Source organism: Triturus cristatus, chromosome 3_1, assembly GCF_964204655.1.
Source record: "Triturus cristatus chromosome 3_1, aTriCri1.1, whole genome shotgun sequence".
In the NCBI taxonomy this organism is placed as follows: domain Eukaryota; kingdom Metazoa; phylum Chordata; class Amphibia; order Caudata; family Salamandridae; genus Triturus; species Triturus cristatus.
The window spans coordinates 258,716,053-258,734,092 of NC_140583.1; the positions used below are offsets into that span (position 1 = coordinate 258,716,053).

The 18,040-nt window shown below is 47.3% G+C and overlaps 1 protein-coding gene across 1 annotated transcript in view; it reads right to left on the reverse strand.

The window, feature by feature from the left end:
* The window catches only part of MAN2C1 (mannosidase alpha class 2C member 1), a 291,020-nt gene extending 283,172 nt beyond the window's left edge, over positions 1–7,848 (reverse strand). The window contains exon 1 of the mRNA XM_085643836.1: positions 7,617–7,848. Coding sequence (XP_085499962.1) covers positions 7,617–7,726 — 110 coding nt within the window. The 5' untranslated portion in view covers positions 7,727–7,848. The remainder of the gene's footprint in view (positions 1–7,616) is intronic.
* Positions 7,849–18,040: the final 10,192 nt, after the last annotated feature.

Consider the following 18,040-nt stretch of genomic DNA (forward strand, 5'->3'; position numbering starts at 1 on the left):
ACATGTTATTTTTTAATTCTACCATTTTCCAAACCACCTGCTTTGGATTGGCTACTTCTAAAAAGATTAATTCCCCCTCTATTCCTGATCTGGGTGCTTATCCAAAATGGGATAATCACACAGACATGTCCCTTCATGCGTTGCAGTCATATATTACTAATACTTCCTTCAACATTTCCAATTTAAATCGTGAAGGATGGTTGATATGGCAGAAGAGCTCAGATTCCTGTCAACATCGTTTTCTGGGTCTATACCTTGGATATACACAGGTTAGAGTGGACCCCCGCTTTGAATCTTCCCATTCGGTTACTACCTATTCTGTAGGGAAGTTATGTCAGAACTGGCTGCAACATTCCACCTTGGCATCTGTTAAACTTCATTTATCAAAATTGCATGACAAAATAGATTTGAATGATTTTGTTAAGGGTCCTGTGGGTGGCAGGTCGAAAAGATGGGTATATGCTATTTATAACGAAGTTTGGAAATTATTGCAGATTGAAGCTGCCTCCAGATTGAGAGCTGCTGATCAAGCAAATTTGGAAGGGCGGGACTGTCTGTGGCCGTCAGGGGCCGAGGGAGGCCGGGCAAGGCCACGTCTCTTGACTTTGTGCTCAGGTCCCAGGGCCTATGGGTGACCCCAGATTGTACTGGTTAGACTTTGGGATACTTATAGACTGTCTTGTAGCCCCTGTAAAAGAAAAGTTGATACAACAGGGAAGATTAATACTTAAAGTATTTTCCTTACTGTTTACCCAAATGTGAGTGTTCCCCTACATCTAGTTCCTGTTGACGGGGATTATAACTTCTAAGCCACTAAGCCCTCATAGTTTGTGGGGTTCATAGCAGGGGAAGTTATTGTTGTGCAGCTCTCTGCATTTTGGATTGACTATGGTCAAATCTAAAAATACCCAGTCCAGGGTGGGGGGGATTGGTAAAGGGCACCCTGGACGCTTTTATCACAAGAGCGGAGTCCTTGCTCACGCACGAGATACAGTTGACCGAGAGATTGTCACTAGACTCCCTCATAGCACGAAAACGCTCATCTTTGGGCAAAATAGCGTTATGCCCCACGCCTCGAGGAGACATTCTACCAGCCCAAGGCAATTTAGTACACACTACACAGCCCGGCCCCACTGACACACAAGCACCTATTAACACAACACCTCATGAGGACCTTGAGACAGTTAACCCATTTAGGCAGGCTAACACCAGTCTAAACTCAGAAGAGCAAGTCTCAAGCAGAGATGAAGGTCCAGAGGTTACTATGCATGGAACAGTGAAAATGGGCGGTCGGGGTGTGGGGCCTAGTGCCCAACTAATAGAGACTGAACTAGACCCCTCACGGAGTACGGCCAGGGAAATAGTTACACGCTCTAAAAGGTCCTTATTTGCGTTGGCTACTCCCCCCTTAGTCGTTCCACCCGAAATCAATTGCGCCAGGGATAGGGGGCTTTCAGCTACTTGCGGGTCGCATATAACAAGTCCTGCCACTAAACCTAACCGTAGAGGGCTTACTAAACCTAACAAAGCAGTAAGGAAGAAAGCCAAGAGCATAGTGTGTCAAAACTGCCATAAAGGGAGCGGGGAGGACGGGCTTCAGGGAATTATCAAGGCCCTAGAGACAAAAATGGAACAGCTCCTACTCCAATACCTGGGGCCGGTAATGGAAGAATTTAATAGATTGGAAGGGAGAATAAGTAGGCTGCTAGATCAAGACAGGGGGCAGTTACTGGTGAACACTCGACAAGGGATGGAGGAGGGGACAGTAGGAGCCAAAAATGGGTCAGAGGCTGAAATTATTAAAGATCTTAGGCCTATGGACCCGACAGGGATAACCTCGGAGGGATTAAGGGGTAGCAATAGGAGTTCGTGTTGCAAGGGCCCCAGTACAACGTTGGCCCCCCTAATCTCCCGGACCACCGTGTAGGAAGTAAGGAGCCTGCGAAGGCCTGTATCAGTAACAGCAATGATTGTGCTCAGAGCACACCGGGCCTTCAGATATTGGACTTACCGCCTGCATCCTGTCCGTACACGGTGGGGCTAGTAGGTGTCCCTGCACTAAGTCATGACAGGGAAGAATCAACTAGAACCCTGATCAATAAGGCCTCACATTGGATATACATCAAATCGAAAGTAAGGAGTTTTCAGCATAGACACATCCTTATGGCCAGGAGGGTGGCTTGGATTGGCGACAGCAAGAGAAAGTTTGCTGGTGACTGTGTTATTGTTAATTTTAGGCATCCAGAGTTGGTAAGAGACCTGCTTGACACCCGTCTTGGGGATATGGACAGTGGGTCTTGCATAAGAATGCTGCCCCTGTACTTTTTTTACAGGGACAAAGTTAACGAGATAGGCCTGGTTACCCAGCGGCGCCGGGAATCCGAAAAAGGCCGGGAGGACATGCCTGGCCTACTAACAAACAGATTTGCCCCACTCTCCAGCCCATCCGCTTTGGAGGAATTGGACTGACTGGATAGGGCAGGGAGAGGGGAGAATGAGAGTGAACAGGAGAGTCATCCTAAACCTGATGACATAAGTCCGCTAGGGGAATTCGATCACAGTATTGCCCCCTGCACGTCAGTGCGGCATGAGAGGGGTGGGAAAGGTATGACCACAGCAGTAAGAAGATCAGAAACGTTTTCCCCCCTATGGAAGATTAGTGGAGAAAAAAGTGGGTCCGAACTAGCTTCCATGGAGATCAGAGTGGTCTCCGGGAACATTGCAGGGATCGCAGCCAAAATTCAAAATAAGGAATGGCTAGATTTCATTAGACAATATCACATCATTTGTCTCCAGGAAACCTGGGAAACCAACATTAGTGCTCCTCATTTAGAGGGCTACAAAATGTTTGTCGTCCCGGCCTGTAAAACCAATATGGGACGTGCGAAGGGAGGCCTAATAATCTATGTGGCCCTGACAATTCAAGGGACCTGGGAGGAGCTGGGGTGGGGCTCGGACTGTCTCCAGGGCATTAGATATTGCAAGAAGGGTTTAATACTCATTTTTATTAACTTCTATAATGCGGGACAATCCATGTTGAGATTGGCCGAGCTTGAGGAGAGATTGGCTCGATTACAAGACGCAGGGGATATAAGTACCCAGTTGGTTTTAATGGGGGATTTTAACTGTCTTCAGTGCCCTTATCTGAAATGGGGAAGGGGAAAATGGGATTCACGCCCTTCTACCAAGGATTGGCATCTAGAGCACTCTAGAGAGGGCAGGGAATTAAGTAATATTCTGGGCACCCACAACCTAACTCACACGATGGATCTGATTTATAGTGGGGTGTCTGATATAATCAACCCTTCCTTTAAGGGCAGGGGAAGAGACTCGATTATTGATTTTATTTTTGTACCAAATACGCTTAAATGTAGGGTCACAAATTTTAGTATAATGGTTAGTCCTTCAGTGATCATCTGGTATTGTCTATGAGGGATGATAATTTTACTGCTAAGTCGGGTAAAAGGCCCATCTTGGGCCTATTTAAAACCACGGATCAGGGCAAGAGAATCAGATGGAGTAACATTGATGGGGATGCACTTTTAGAGCGCTTCTCGTCAATACTGAAAGTCAGACATGGAGGTGCCTAGACCCAACAGTGGAGGGGGGGGGTCTGATTAGAGCCTTTGAGGGCACCGCCCAGCATATAGACAGTCTTTTGAGGGGCAAAAAGAAGACACAGGTTGACCCACATCCCAGATGGCTTGATCGAGAATGCTCAAGGGCTCATAGGGACCTGAAGCTGGCACTTAAATCGATCCCTAAGGATAGGGGCATGGTTGTTGCCTGCAGGACCCGTTAAAAAAGGGCCATCAAACAGAGAAAAACCTCCTTACAAATTCAGGCATGGGAGACATTGAGAGAGGCGGCTGAGTGCAGGGACATGAACAGTTTTTGGAGGGTAATTAATGACCCCTGCTTTCAGACAACAAATAAACCGAAAGTGGCGTGCCATATCATGCCGGAAGCCTGGGTTTCCCATTTTAAAAGCTTATACAACCATGGCGACTTGGAGGATCAATTAATTCCAGTTACAAGATTCCCAGCTAGCTCATGGATGTGTTTCACGGTAGCTGAGATTAAGCTAGGAATAGATGGCCTGGCAATAAAAAATGCTCCAGGCCCGGACGGCACCTGTTTAAAAATCAGGAAGACCTATGGACCCCTATACTCACCAGAGTTTTTAATACAGTCACAGAAGTAGGTATGCCCAGGTCATGGTCCACGGCCGCTATCGTACCCGTGTTTAAAAAGGGAAACAGGAATGACCCACAGTGCTATCGCCCGATATCACTTATTGATGTAACGGCGAAAGTCTTCGGTAGGGTCATCCTAAACCGCCTAATGGTCTGGGCAGACGAAAATGACATCATCACAGATATACAGTATGGGTTTCGTAATGGTCGATCTACGACAGATCAGTGCCTTAACCTCTACCATTTGGTGGCCAAGTATACCCAGGCTCGGGAGGGCACGGTGTACTTGGCATTTATGGACCTCTCAGCAGCATTCGACCGAGTAAACAGAAGGAAATTGTGGGAAATTCTAGGGCTTATGGGCGTTGACCCAGGGTTGATATATATTTTAAGAATGCTTCACCAGAATACAACGGCACAGGTTAGGTTTAACGATGAGGGGGATTTATCTGAAGACTTCCCGTGCTTGGGGGGGGTGAGGCAAGGATGCATCCTGGCGCCCTTTCTATTTACGCTATATATAAACGGCTTAGATAAGGCCCTTGGATCCTTGGGGGTAGACTGCCTATGCATTGGGAGGAGAAGTATACCTGTCCTCCTATATGCTGACGACGCGGTCCTTCTGGCACGCACAGGAAGGGGTCTACAGGCTCTTATTAATGGATTTGTTAGTTTTATGGCGGACTTAGACCCATTACCTAACTTCTCTAAATCATATGTTATGGAAGCAGGCAAAAGCCCTATTAAGAAATTTATTTTTACAATTGGGGCGCATAAATTAGAAAAAGTCAAAGTTTTTAACTACCTAGGGACTTTATTTGATAAGCACCTTAATTTTAAACCACTGGTTATGGACAAATGTAGTCAACACATCAGTTCGGTGGGCTCAATCATGAACTATGCCACAAGATTAGGTCGTTGGTCACCAAACGAAATTGTGCACTTATACAGTTCGGTTTGTTGTGCTAAGACCATGTATGGTAGTGAGGTTTGGGGCTTTATAGATACATCAAAAATTCAAACCGAGGAAAATAAGTTCCTTAAAAGGCTTCTGCAAGTGCCCCAAAGCACGCCTTCCTACATAGTTCATGAGGAGCTTGGTATCACCTATACCAGTGAGAGGTTAAGTCTTAAACCTATCATTTGTTGGATAAAAATATGGACGAACCCAGAGGCAAGTCTAAGCAGACACATACTTGAGGACTGCATTGCGGGGGATAATGGTCATCGGATACCCTGGCTTAAATATGTAAGGGACACCCTGAGCCGGTTAGGTTACGCTAACTTCTTTGATGAACCTTCTATACTATCCCCCAGAGACAAGGGTGTCATAGAGTCTGAATTCTCGCGGTGCTTAGCCCGGGAAAGAGAGGACAGAGAAGGGCGGAAAGTCACAGTAAGAGCCCACCTGCTAACAAAATCACTCCCGGGAATGGAATCTTATCTTTCTAACATATATAATAGACACGACAGATTTTTAATGACTAGATTCAGGCTAAATCTTCTGCGCCATATTTTATCTGTCCCGGCTGGGTTTGTAACAGATATTAATATAAAGGGATGTTGCAGCTGCGATCTGAGATCTCCGCAAGACACTCTTCATTTTGTCCTATTTTGTCCTTTTTATGCTCGCCCTAGGTCTTTGTTTTTAAAAATCATTTTAAGACGCTCCAAAATGAACCAGGCAAATGTGGCACTCCTATTTTTGAAACTCTCCCCCGATCCTTTTATACTGTTTAGTACTGTAAATTTTTTAAGACTGGCGGTAAAACTAAGGAATACTAGAGGAGAGGATTAACCCCTTGGTTCCATCGGGGCACAGAAGTATTTTTTTTATTTATTTTTCCCGCCAACAGTTTTAGAGTTTTGTTCATAAGTGCTTAATGGTGAAATCTTATTCTGCTTGATCTGCTCGGGTCTGCACATATTGCCCCGTTTTTAATCTGTTAATATTGTGTATTTTCTATTGCTTTTTGTAGCAATTGGGTATATTTTATCATATGTAATAATGTGTATATCAATTTTAACTTATTATGGAATCTCGACTGTCTATGTCATGCTCTTTTATGGATATTTTTATACCCGAATAAAGAATATTGATTGATTGATTGACAGTACTGTTTCTCTTCAACCCAAAGTGCTGACACACAGACCCTAACCCCGGGCTTTAAGTGAGCCGGGTCTCACTGGTGCTGCACCGGCAGTTGTTTAAAGGGGGCCTCAAAACGGGTCTCTATCGGGCTCTGTTTTGTGACATGGCACAGGGGGTCTGTTTTTTACGGACTGCAGTGACAGCAGGCACATCGATGTGTGCTGCTCACACTTCTCAATAGTGGAGAAGTTATGGCATGACGTCATGCTAGGTGAGCGCTGTAGGGGGAAGGGAAATCCTTTAAAGAGAGTCCTTTATTTTCTCTCTGGATTTCCCTTCTCTTTTTGAAACTCAGAAGCAGCAACATTGTTGTGGTGTCACCAGGGCTGTAAGTGGGAACTTTTTCATTATTATATACAAGCCATAGTTGCTGCTTATTTCTCTTATGCAACTAACAACCATTGACAATGTCAATAGTCCTGACTTCTTGTAGGTATGATGTTACTTGTTGTATCATATCTGGATGCAATGATAGAAACAGAAAAATACAAGGCGGAAGGCACACTTTGCTAAACACAGATTTTTAGTTTACGTGTTTTAAGCCACACCATTAATTACATTGGCCACCCCCCTTTAAGAGACCCTTCCAGTTTTTTCATTCCACTTAAAGTCCTGCCTAACCCCATGGAGTGTTATTCCACTCCTCCAGGGCTTTAAGTGGGCAGGCTCTCACCTGTGCTGAGCACCGGTAGTTTTTTAATGGGGGCCTCGAAACGGGTCTCTATTTGTACCCTGGCACAGGCGGTCCGTTTTTTCCAGACTGCAGTGCCAGCAGGCACATCGATGTGCGCTGCTCACACTGCTCACTTCTCACTAGTGGAGAAGTTAAACATGACCTCATGCCAGGCGAGTGTTGTAGGGGAAGGGAAATCCTTTTACGAGAGTCCTTTTCTCTCTGGATTTCCCTTCTCTTTTTGAAACTCAGCAGCAACATTGTCCTGGTGTCACCAAGGCTTTAAGAGGAAGCGTTTTCAATATTATATACACAACAAGCCATAGATGCTGCTTATTTATCTCATGCAACTAACAACCATTGACAGTCATTAGCCCTGCCTTGTTGTAGGTGTAATGTTACTTGTACTATCATATATCTGGATGCAATGACAGAAACCGCAAAATACAAGTCGGGCTGCACACTTTGCTAAGCACAGATTTTCAGTTTACGTGTTTTAAGCCACGCCTTCAATTACATTGCCACGCCCCTTTGTGAGACAGCCCCCCCAAGTTTTGTCATCCCACTTAAAGCCCTGCACTTCTGTTTGCCTCACCTCCCCCGCAGATTGCAGTCAGTAAAGTAAATGTCGGAAATGAACTTCTCCCCTCTCTCCAATGTGGTGCGACGGTTCTTCAGTACAAAAGGCACGCGTGCCCCCGCCATTCCCGCCTAAAGTATCTGCTTCTCAGCAAGCTCTCAAAATACTTTGCTTCGGATCGTAGTCATGTACCCATCCCCCGTCTTTTGCGCAATCGGGCCAGCGTTAACCACTCCTTCCCAGCCTAGTTCGCTCCTCCCAAGTTAAAGTTCGCACACTTAAATGCTCTCTAGTCGGGAGATACGGGTGGGGGGGCTGAATGTGTAACTGGCCTCTAGATGGCGGTTCTTTAAATGCTGATTGACTGCTTTCTTCCCAGCTCAAAACGCATTCAGGAATGGATTTCAGACAAAGGGAAATAAAGAGAATTTCCACCGACAGATAGCCTATGGTCGGCTACACTGGGCTGGCTCGTGAGTTATACACCGCAGTGAGCAGGAGCCGCCCCGGAAGAGCTCGGAGGACAAGTGTCTAACTCCAGGCTCCACAGTCTGTGTATTTCTCCCGGAAGTGAAACTATTTGTGTGCTTCCCCTGAAATGTGGCGAAGAGGCATATAAATACCCCAAATATTCGAGGAGGGGATTAATACCTATTTCAATCTCTTATCCTCAAAAACCTTTGAGGAACAGTAATGATGATGATGTCGCTTTTCTGTACTTTCGGTGAACGGGGAAAGAAGAAAAGATCCGCTTGTCCGTGCGCATGCTCAGACCCGCGGGACCTTGACAAGCAGAGAGAAGGCGGGTGAGGTGTTGACGCAACGTAAAAGATCATCCAAATCACAACCCCGGAAGAGAGAGTGTTATTGTCTCCACGGGATTTGTGGATATTTTGAGAGCATAATAACCAAACATGTTCCCTCCGTTTAGATCCTACTTTGGCGTCAACAGACTAACAGTAGAAGGAGGTTGAGCATAGGATATTTCTCCACATTGTGTAGACTCAGGCACGAAAATAACGCTATCGATAAGTCAACGTATATGCTCCACGTTGGGGAACTGCTGCAGGGATATCAAGAAAAACAAGCATTGGCATAGACAATAGATCTCGCCATTGGGCCCGATTTGCTTTGGCAATTTATTTTGGCGGGACCGTACATCATTGGGACACACACTGGGCTTCATCTTTACTCGTATGACCAGCGTCTAAAGGTCATTTGTTTCGGACTTGCGCCAAAAAGATGTTCTTCAATGCAAATGCTATTTAAAACAAGCATTTGCAATGCAACAGGTCTCGCATTTACTGGAGTTGGAGCTATTGGCATAGTAAATCACAATGCCCTTTATTTAGGTTTTGTTTTAAGAAACATAAATACAACGCATTGTTATTTACAATGCCAATAGCTTAAACTCTCGTAAATGCGAGACCTATTATTGCATTGCAAATGCTGGTGTTTATTGGACATGAAACATTTTGAGTGTAAGTTCCGACGTTCCCTAGGTACATCTATCTTGGATACATTTGTTGGACCTCGTTCAATCTTGCCCTATATATAACTCCTGAATGTTTGTGTCAGGCATTCATGTGGAGAATTGGAATGCATTTCTCTGAATGAAGTCAATATGTATAGTTGCATGCGCACCACAAATATCTTACGACGGATACAAACAGGAACAAGCTGTAGCCCGGTGACTGACGAGGAGGGAGAGGGAGAAGGGAGGGGTAGTGAGAGTACTCACAGTTGCTCTTTGGAATGACTGGCGACCCCCTGGGATTATGCATCACCCATCACCCATTTGGCTGGACTGCTGATTTACAATATTTCCATTGTTTACAGCATTAGTACGCAGCAAATAGTGTCTTCTGACTGGGTCAACCAACATAAAGAGCAGTACCGATGAAGAAGGACAACTGGACAAAGTGAGGGGACTAAGGGCTATAGAAATTGAAGACATTCTGTGAGCTTAAAAAACACACTTATGAGTGTATGATTAGTTATTTAAGGAAGTACATCCAATTTTGTAATGCATGCAAATATGAAAAGCACGGCTCCCTTGGTATACAGAGCGTCGCTGCTTCTGCAACATAACAAACTTAAAGTAGCATCTCCAGCAGCTCTGCCTGAAGCAGCCATTACGAGGGCAGCACAGCACCCCCGCCCCCTCACACACATCGCACTTGCAGCATGTTGGTTCTAAACAAAAACGAAAATAAAAGGAGTGCGAGAGATGCTCCAGCAACTCTGTATGACGTGAATTAATCACGTGAGCCAATTAATGGGGGGGGGGGTAGCGTGGATAGGGAACTTCATGCGAGCTTTGCAGGTTTTTTTTAAGCAAATTTGCACCTGGACTCATAGGAAATGTGAAATGTACACATTAGTGGTCGTGAAAAGCACTGTAGGCCACAGAATTGCAGATGACCAGCTGTGGGGTAATGAGAGAGTGCACCTGCACTCACCGAGCAGCACAGCACCCCAGCCCCCTCACACGATTCGCGCTCGCAGCGTGTTGGTTCTCAGTAGTGCTTGTGTTATGAGAGAAGCCTGCCCGCCCTGTGCTTCTCTTGCAGAGTCTGGAGAGCAAGCAAACTGTGCTGAGCCGGATCAAGAAGTGCGTGAAGGCGGGACACATCTCTGGGCTGGGTGAGTTCTGAGAGAAAGTTCCTGAAGCAGCGTGAGAGGGAGCAAGGGGATGCGGAGACATGGAAAGTTATGCCAGAGAGAGACAACAGGAATGAGCTGCTAGAAGCAAAATAGAGTGGAGAGACTGAGGAGTAACGTAGAAGGAGAGAGGTGGAGACAGCAAGTGGATGAGAGAAGGATAGAAAGAAAAGGGACAGTTAGCACCAAGGTGGAGATGAAGGTGAGAGAGGGGAAGGAAGCGGATGCCTCGAAGGACGGTGGGGTCAGGGTGACGAGAAAGGAGCATAGTATTGCAAACAAGTGCACGTGCTGAAGGGAAAGACGCAGGGATAGGAAAGGAGATAAGTGGAAGTGGGATAAGGGAGGGGGTGGCAAATGGCGTATACATTTCGCGGGCGCTTTGATGTTCGCAGTGGCTGCGCGGCTCACTGAGAACATCAAAGCGCCAGCGAAATGTACACGCAGGCTGCCAAATGGTGCGCGCGCTGTGTGAAACTGATCGCAATCGCGATCACCGTGCGGCCCGCGAAAGTGAAAGCAAACGAGTGCTTTCAGGCCTCCAAATGGTGCGCGCGCCCGGCGCGCATGCACTGTATTTGGAGGCCTGAAAGCACTCGTTTGCACTTCCAAAACTCGCTTACTATAAGTCTCGCCAGAGCAGCGCTAAAGCGCTGTCTCAGACGAGACCTAAAAATAATACAAGCATTTAGAAACATTCAGGCAGTTACAGATTATAAAGTAACGGACAAGTGCCAGAGAGAACTATATTTAGTGCATTAGGTGCAGTGGCACCGGGTACCAGGAGGCATCTGAACTCTAGTTATGACTTTATTTTTATAGCCCACCAGCAGAGCGGGTTCCTATTTTGTCATGCTTGCGCCTGGTACCCTTACTGCCTTACCAACACCTGCTGTTGTATGTGGTCTTCAGTGCAATACACCTTTTCCTACTTCTCTGCCTTGCTGCTCAGTTAGTGTGGATGTACTGTGGAATGTTGGTGCGTGGTGAGGAAATGGAGTGTTGGTATGCCTGAGTGTGGTCTGTCAGTTGAGAGTATGGGCTGAGCAGCGAGGAGGCTGCTCCTGGTGGGGCTCTATGCTTGATAACTACATCTAAGAACTATATCAATAAACCTTTCATCTTTATACTACACCTCGACTACATGAACTTATTACATTTGGCGACGATCTGGAAAGAATCCTCGTGTACCAGCTTTTGGATTACACATTTTTGAATTATGAAGAAGCTATAAGGTAAAGAATTTCTAGAAACTACGGACTTAAAAGCATACTGGCACCCCTGAGCCCCACCAGTGAACTTCCATCGGTCGCCCTCATGTAAGTGTGCTAGCTAATGCTCTTCCTGCTTGCTATCTTGAAGCAGTGGTGGCTCCTCCATAGTGGCGTTTGGGCGTTGCCTCACTGCTTTCTCTCAGTGCGAGAAGCAGAAACATAAAATGGTAAAAACTTCCATTTTATGCGAGAAAGCAGAGATGCCTGGTTGGGGGCGGGATCGTGGGCGGTCCGGCTCGAGGGCAGGGAGGAGTTTGGTCGGCCCCTGGAGCCGACCAAACAGTCACTATCCACAACAGTGGGTAAGCCACCCTCCCCCCCCCCCTGCCCTCGAGCACGGCCACCCACTCTCCCTTTTTCTCTATGCAGGAGAAAATGGCGCGGCTAGGGCGTTCTCCCCTGCGCCTCACCAATCACAACGCTGCTATTGCAGCGTTGTGATTGGCGGAGGGAGGGGAGGGAGGCTGCCTTTCCTGATGACGAGGAGCTGCAGGCATTGGCGCAGGACCGGACGTCGGGAGTCGTCGGACCCATCCAGAAGCTCAGTAAGTTTTATTTAATATTTTTATGTTATTAAACCCCTCCCGCCTCCCCACATATCCCCCCTGATGACCCCATTTCCACCCACCTGTAATGCCGGCCGGGACTGCTTCAAACCCCTGCTGTGGTGCTGGCGTCTAGCGCATACTCTGTGGGGGTGCTTGGGTGGGCAGTGTAAGCTTCTGGTGTGGTCCTCGTGCTAAGTGTTTCGATCTTGTGAGTAAACGCAGTTGTGGCTTTGTCACGTTTGTGTTGCCGCACCTGTGGTGTGTAAGTAAACGTAAGGAGGGAGGGATGGGCCCTTTTGTGCGGATGGGGAGGTGGGTGAATGCAGTGAGGCCCACATGAGAAGTGTTTCACCGCCTCTTGCAGGGTTCGGCGGGGCTTTCACCCACCAAACCTGTAGTTCCTCTGGGGGATTAAACACAGACCTGAGATGACAGCCCCTATGCCGTGCACCCACCCACTATCTCTCACCTAGGGATGAACCCACAGAGGCAGGCGCAGTCAGGCACATTCAGGCGCAGTCAGGCACAGTCAGGTACAGTCAGGCGCAGTGAGGCAGTCAGGCGCAGTGAGGCACAGTCAGGAGCAGTGAGGCCCACGTTTCTAAACTGCATCTCAAGGTCTGATTTAACAAGGCTATCTTTTAAATATCCTGAACTCTGAGATACATCAAGGCATTATCTGCACTGAACATTTTGAAAGGCAGAAACTTTAAACGGAGGTGTCTTCTAACTAACCGGCACCGACCTGCCGAGAAATACATGCATTTAAATGTAGGGTTTGTATTTGTTGCCAATGAGCCATTCAATCATCCGTCAGTTATCTGCTCTTCTGCAGTGTTAAAAAGAGAGCCACAGAAAACAGTGAGCTCAGTGGATGGCATACGAATTACGAATGAGAAATGCACATATGAACTAATCAGGGAAAACGCTCACGTCACCTGAAGCCGTTTAAAACAGAGGTGATTTCGAGCTAATCTGTTTGTCTGCGTGTGGGTGCTGCTGTCATGAAGGGCGTCCGGTGATTGGCGCCCAATCTAAGCAGCCATCATGTTGTAAATTGAAACAACGATGTGATTAAGCATTTACTAAAGACATTAATTCCCTTACTTTAGATCATGTTTTCTCTGTTATGTTGACCGAAGTTCAGACTCCATTGTGTATTGTCATGCTTCCACGTGTTCCCCACGAGAAGAGTCCAACCTCTGTGTTAGTTGCTCTTGTAATCTGCCTAGTAACAGTCTATAAGTAGCTCCTTTGTCCATCTGGCGCATGCCCAGACTTGACCACATCTGTTATCAGTTAGCCTTGCTTGACCATGTTTTCGCGGGCTCAAGGAGTGTGTTAGCTCCGCCCACATATTGATTCAGTATCGAAAATGACCATAAATGGTAATGTTCTTTGGCCTCATGTTGTATCCACCCACTTATGAGCCCCTCTATTGTGTATAAAAGGGGACCATGTACGCAAGTTCTTTGTGCTACTCTATGCAATACTGAAGAGTGTTGTGTGGATTGTAGGACCACCCTTAAGGGTTAATAAATGCTGTCTTTATACTTTGCAGTTTCCGTGCCAACTTCCTTATAGATTCCATTACAGGAGAGCGAACCCTTGTGTCCTGCGGGCCTAGCTGGGGCTTGTATTCATCAATTGGCGCCCGTCACGTGGGGCTCATCGGCGACTCGGATGCTCGAAGGACTGGTCGCGACGAAGGTGAGGAATTTGGCCGGGGACGTGATCACTGCCTGCGGCGTCTTAGCCCTGGCATCCCGAGGTTCTTCTTCCTTCCCTTCCGAGCTGACCGTCTGGGTGGCGCCGGTCCTCGACTGAGACCTCTTCTGTCGGTCTTGCCGTGAAAGCCGTTTGGGCGATTTTGGAGCTTGGCAGTTGGAATCTGGACTCTTGATTGGTAAGAACCGGTGTACGGTACTTGCTCCGAGTTTTTGAAGCCTGGTCCGGCTATTTGAGTTTGGTTTGTGATGACTAGTCATGTTTTGTCTTTGTTATTGTGAAAATATATGCGTTGCAACACATAAGGCAGGTAATGTGGAGAGATTTCTCCGGAGCTGTGTAACTTTGAACGGCGCAACGATTAAGTGCCATTTTCTTTATAATATTGCATATTTTGCATTATTTCTGAACATGCCTGCTTTTAGCGCACTCCGTAAGTGGTGTTGCTGCTTTGGAAACCGGTTGAACCTCGAGGAATCTGCTCCAGCTCCCCCAGAGGGGACTCCTAATAGGGATATGTATGTGAAGCATGGTCTTTCTTCCATAATGTACAGCACAGTATGGAGGAAATATACTAAAAAAGATCCTGAGTTACGATGGCCTTTGTATGGATCGTTTGATATACGTAAGATTGAGTATGTGGAGCAGTGTATGTGTAAGCGGCGTGCTCGTCAGGATATGTTTGAGTGTGTGCGGTTGTGGGTGAAGGAGGTGCGTGAGCGAGAGAAGCGTGAGAAAGCGCTGTTTGATAAAGAACAACGGAAGAATGATCATGTGCGAGCACAGGAAGCGAGGCGTCGGGAGGACAGAGAACAGACGGAGAGGCAAGAGAAAGAGCGTAGGCTGCAAGTCGCGGGTCAATATGCTGTTCGGCAGCCACTTTATCCTGTCCTTAATAATCTTGATGATGATTTTTATTTACTAGATCGCTCTCCGCCCCCTTATGTTGGCGCATCTGCTCCGATGCCACAAGATTCTGTCCCGGGTCCGGGTAAGGTAGATACGCGGTCCATGCTATCGGCTGAGCAAATGGCTGAGCTTCGGCAAATTTCCTTCCGTGCACTTAAGGGCAAGGTGTCCGTGGATGAATTATTCCATACTTGGGGGCCGTGGCAGGATAGAGAGAAATTGTATTTTCTGGGTCATTTCGCTGAGGAAGTGATTGCTGCCTTCCGGAAATATTCTAGTGTCTTTGAGCCTGAAGAAGTGACATCGGATGCTAAAGCGTTGCATAATGGTGTTTTCTCTTCCTCTAAGGCTCCTGATACGGCTCGGCGGCTGTTCGCCTTGCGGGACTCGGTGCTGGCCCTTAAAGAAAAAGCGCGCCAACGAGCAGGGGAGGAGAAGCAGTTGGATTCGTGTACAGCAGAAGGCCACTCATCCACCTCCCAGTCAGATAAGGATGGCATAGTGCATGTTAAACCAATGCGAGAGGCGGCGCCTTTGTATGTTCCTCCTAAAGGAGCGGGGACTAGCTCGGACATTACCTCCGCCGATGCTAAGGGATATTTTGTGTATAATTGGGTTTATACTCCGTGGCATAGAGCTGATGTTATGGCATTAAAGAATGCGTTGCCTGACCCCCGCAAGAATCCAGCGGCCTTCTACGAAGAAGTCGAGGGGGCCTTGAATTCTTGCGTTATGACCTTAGCAGATATAGACCTGTTCTTTGGCCTTATTCTACCACCGGATATGTGGCGATCTGTCCGAAAGGTAGATGACATAGTTGCCTTTAAGGCTCGGTGGTCTGACCTTGAGGATGAAGATAGGGAACGGAAGCCCGCGCAGAAACCACCCCAGAGTATTTTAGATCTCCCTGCTGCTATTCTGGCTAAGCTGAAGACAATCATCCCCCCTAAAAAGATTGATTGGAATATGTTAGCTTCATGTAAACAGAAAGTTGACGAGTCAGTGGCGGACTTCTTTACGCGCTTTGAGGAGACGTTTCATGATTTTAGTGGCCAGTCGCTTACTGATGATACGGGTCGCCATCTTTTTGCGGATAAATATGTAGCTAATCTGCTGCCGGCAGTTGCGGCCCGTTTGAAAGCGAGCGAGAGTTCTTGGTCTTCCGCAACCCCGACGGCCCTCCTGACTATCGCTCAGTATTATGAGCGTCAGGAGCAAGAAGCAAAGGGCCAGGAGGAAAAGAAATCGAAAGATCTAAAAACAAAGGTGATGTTGGCACAAGTATATGGCCCGCCCCGACGGGGTAGTAATAGAGGTAGGGGAGGATCTTATGGTCCTCCCTCGGGCCGATCTGATTTGAATAGGAACCAATGTGCGTATTGTAAGCAATCGGGTCATTGGGCTAGGGACTGCCCGGTGTTGCATGCTTCGCGTCAGGGGCATACTCAGGGTGGCCCGCAAGGTAGAGGGGGTTTCTCGAACTTTAGAGGGAATTCTAACGAACAGGCTCGTTTTGACTCTGCTGGGCAGCACCGAGATAGATCGAATGTTTTCGATCGCCAGCATCAGTATCAAGTGTCGGGGATTGACCGATCGGGGTACCATGATTCTCAGCATGCATAGGAATGCGTTGGATGGGGGTTAGAATCAGTTGAGGTGCCGGTCGATCAGAAGGGTCCTTATATATCGGCTGAGGTTTTGGGCTCTACTGATCAGTTCCTAGTGGATACAGGAGCGACACGTAGTGCGCTGTCTAAGCAATTGGTTCCGGGGGCTCCCCCATCCGGCTTAATGGTCACATCGGTAGGGTTTGACGGTACACTCTCCCGAAGCCCTCTTTCGCAGCCCCTCATGTTTAAGGTTGATTCTTTTTCTGCACCCTGTCCGTTTCTGCTTGCCCCGTACACACCGGACAACATTATGGGCCTTGATATGTTAAAGCATTTTAGGGCTACGATCCGCTGCTCCCCTGCTGGTGTGCGGGTAATATTGAATGACAATTACCCCCGGTCTGAACGGATGTGTGCGATGTCAGAGGATGCGCTGTTAGCTACCCTCCCTCGTGCTTTGTGGGCAACGTCGGATACTGATGTGGGACAAATGGTGATTCCACCGGTCCACATTAGTGTCCAGGAGGGGGCGGTGTTACCACGCCTCCCACAGTACCGTATTTCCCAGGAGGGCGAGGAGGCTCTCATACAGATAGTGCAGGATTTGATTGCGGTAGGGGTAGTGGAGGAAGTTCCCTACAACATCTGTAACAGTTCGATTCTTCCCATACTGAAAAAGGATACGGATGCCAGGGTTTATCGGTTTATAATTGATTTGAGAGAAGTAAACAAGATCGTGATACCTCAGTACCCAGTGGTTTCCGATATCACGACGTTGCTTACTTTGGTCCCGCCTACGGCGACTATGTTCTCAGTGATCGATTTGAAGAATGCCTTCTTTTCCATTCCCATTCACCCTGATAGCCGATATCTTTTTGGGTTTACATTAAATAATAGATCTTATCGTTTTTGTAGGATCCCCCAGGGCTACACAGAAAGCCCTAGCATTTACAGTCAAGCTTTGAAAAGACAATTGGATTCCTTTGTTCTGCTCGAGGGGGTCGCCCTCATTCAATATGTCGATGACATCTTGCTGGCGGCTGACACCCTGGAGTTGTGTGAACGAAGTACGCTATCCTTACTTTCCTTTTTAGCATCCCACAATCATAAGGTATCTAGGAAGAAATTGCAATTCTGTAGACCAAAGGTGACTTATTTGGGTCACCTTTTGTCTAAGGAGGGGCGTGCACTCACACCGGATCGTATCCAAGTAATTTTGGACACACCGAGACCGTCCACGCAGAAGGATGTGCGTGCATTTTTGGGTCTTGTTTCTTTTTGTAGACAGTGGATATTGGGGTTTTCACATATAGCTAAGCCATTGTTAGCCCTCTTGACAAAGGACACGCCTATCCCAATCCCTTGGTCAGATGAGTGTGATACTGCTTTTCAGCAACTACGACAGGCCCTTTGTTCAGCACCAGTGTTAGGGACCCCTGATTATGCAAAACCCTTTTCGTTGTATGTGCATGAGAAAGATGGATGTGCATTATCAGTTTTAGTGCAGATGCACGGCGATAAGCAGCGCCCTTGTGCATATTTTTCGGCTGTACTTGATCCTGTCGCCCAAGCATTACCAGGGTGTTTTCGCTCGGTTGCGGCGACAGCTGTGTCAATACGCCAAAGTGAGGGAATTGTGTTATCTCATAAGCTGTTGGTATTAGTCCCCCATGCTGTCGATGCCCTGCTTAATCAGACGAAGACGC